The sequence below is a fragment of the Etheostoma cragini genome, chromosome 5 (assembly GCF_013103735.1).
Source record: "Etheostoma cragini isolate CJK2018 chromosome 5, CSU_Ecrag_1.0, whole genome shotgun sequence".
Classification (NCBI taxonomy): domain Eukaryota; kingdom Metazoa; phylum Chordata; class Actinopteri; order Perciformes; family Percidae; genus Etheostoma; species Etheostoma cragini.
The window spans coordinates 30,928,402-30,929,753 of record NC_048411.1 but is presented as its reverse complement, the minus strand read 5'-3'; the positions used below and the strand labels follow the sequence as shown (position 1 = coordinate 30,929,753).

The following is a 1,352-nucleotide window of genomic DNA, read 5'->3' as shown; positions in this document are numbered from 1 at the left end:
ATACGGCATCTTATCGAGATATTTAAAGTAGCAATAGTGAACTACGACCAAAGCACGTTGAAAAAAGTGACAAATGTCGGAAAAGCTTAAAAACGCAGGAAAAATTCAACCAAAACCTTTATTTTTTTATGCTGAAAAAAGTGACCAAACTAAATGGGAAAAATCTCCAAAGGTGACAAAATACTTAATAAAAACTACAGAAACACAATTAAAGTGACAAAAAATTTAAAAAAATAAATAAATCTAGAAAAACGTTGAGAAAAGTGTAGAAAAAAAACACATCAAAATGTCAAAAATTTCAGCCCAGAAAACCCCCCCAAAGTATGGATCTGGTATTATATATTAAATATTATATATTTTATTTGTGTTGGTCAGTGTGTCCCGTTCTGCAGCGATAACGTTGAAGTGAGATGAACAAACTGAAATGTTCCTTTTAGATGAAACAGATGTTGATAAGTTTCCATTTGGGATTCCAAAGGAAATCGGGGGGAAATTAGAAGTTGGAAAAAAAGGTTTTAAATTGCAATATATCACAGAAGATTGCAATGTGTTTAAAATCGCAATAATATCGGATCGTAAGTATGATGAGTATGACGATGACATCGTGTCGGGGGCGCCTGGGAACACACCCCCCCCCCCCCCCCCCCCCCCCCCCCCCCCCCCCCCCCCCCCGACCAATGAGCACTGCAGACACTTTGATGAGTTTTGGGTGAGTGTTGCTCACCTTGCACTGCTCCGCCTCAGTTCTCAACACCTCGGTGGAGGCCGACCCCTCCCTGAGGAACAGACCCAGCGTGTCCTTCTCCAGACACATGTCCCTCACGGCCCGGGCCGTTTTACCCGTCTCCTTCCTGGAGTGGACAAAAACTAGCACCTGGTGGAGACAAAGGAACAACGATGATGATGATGATGATGATGATGATAATAACATTAATAATAATACCCCGCTCACTGTAGTAGACGCTACGCTGTAGCACGCTGTATTCCACCAACATAAAATACAAAGTAAAGTTCCAGCATTTAGTTCAGTTGTTATACTGTAAAATGAGTTGACATGAGCCACGTAACGTTGTTCCAAGGTACCGTCTATGTGCTGGATCTTTCCTTAGGTAGCTAGTAAATAAGCCCCCTGAGGTACCGTCTAAGTGCTGGATCTTTCCTTAGGTAGCTAGTAAATAAGCCCGCTGAGGTCCTGTCTATGTGCTGGATCTTTCCTTAGGTAGCTAGTAAATAAGCCCCCTGAGGTACAGTCTATGTGCTGGATCTTTCCTTAAGTAGCTAGTAAATAAGCCCCCTGAGGTACCGTCTAAGTGCTGGATCTTTCCTTAGGTAGCTAGTAAATAAGCCCCCTG

At 42.4% G+C, this 1,352-nt stretch overlaps 1 protein-coding gene across 1 annotated transcript in view; it reads right to left on the bottom strand.

Moving 5' to 3' along the window:
• LOC117945078 (U5 small nuclear ribonucleoprotein 200 kDa helicase-like) overlaps positions 1-1,352 on the bottom strand; it is a 48,064-nt gene that overhangs the window by 36,193 nt on the left and 10,519 nt on the right. The window contains exon 12 of the mRNA XM_034872332.1: positions 725-885. Within this exon, the coding sequence (XP_034728223.1) occupies positions 725-885 (161 nt within the window). The remainder of the gene's footprint in view (positions 1-724; positions 886-1,352) is intronic.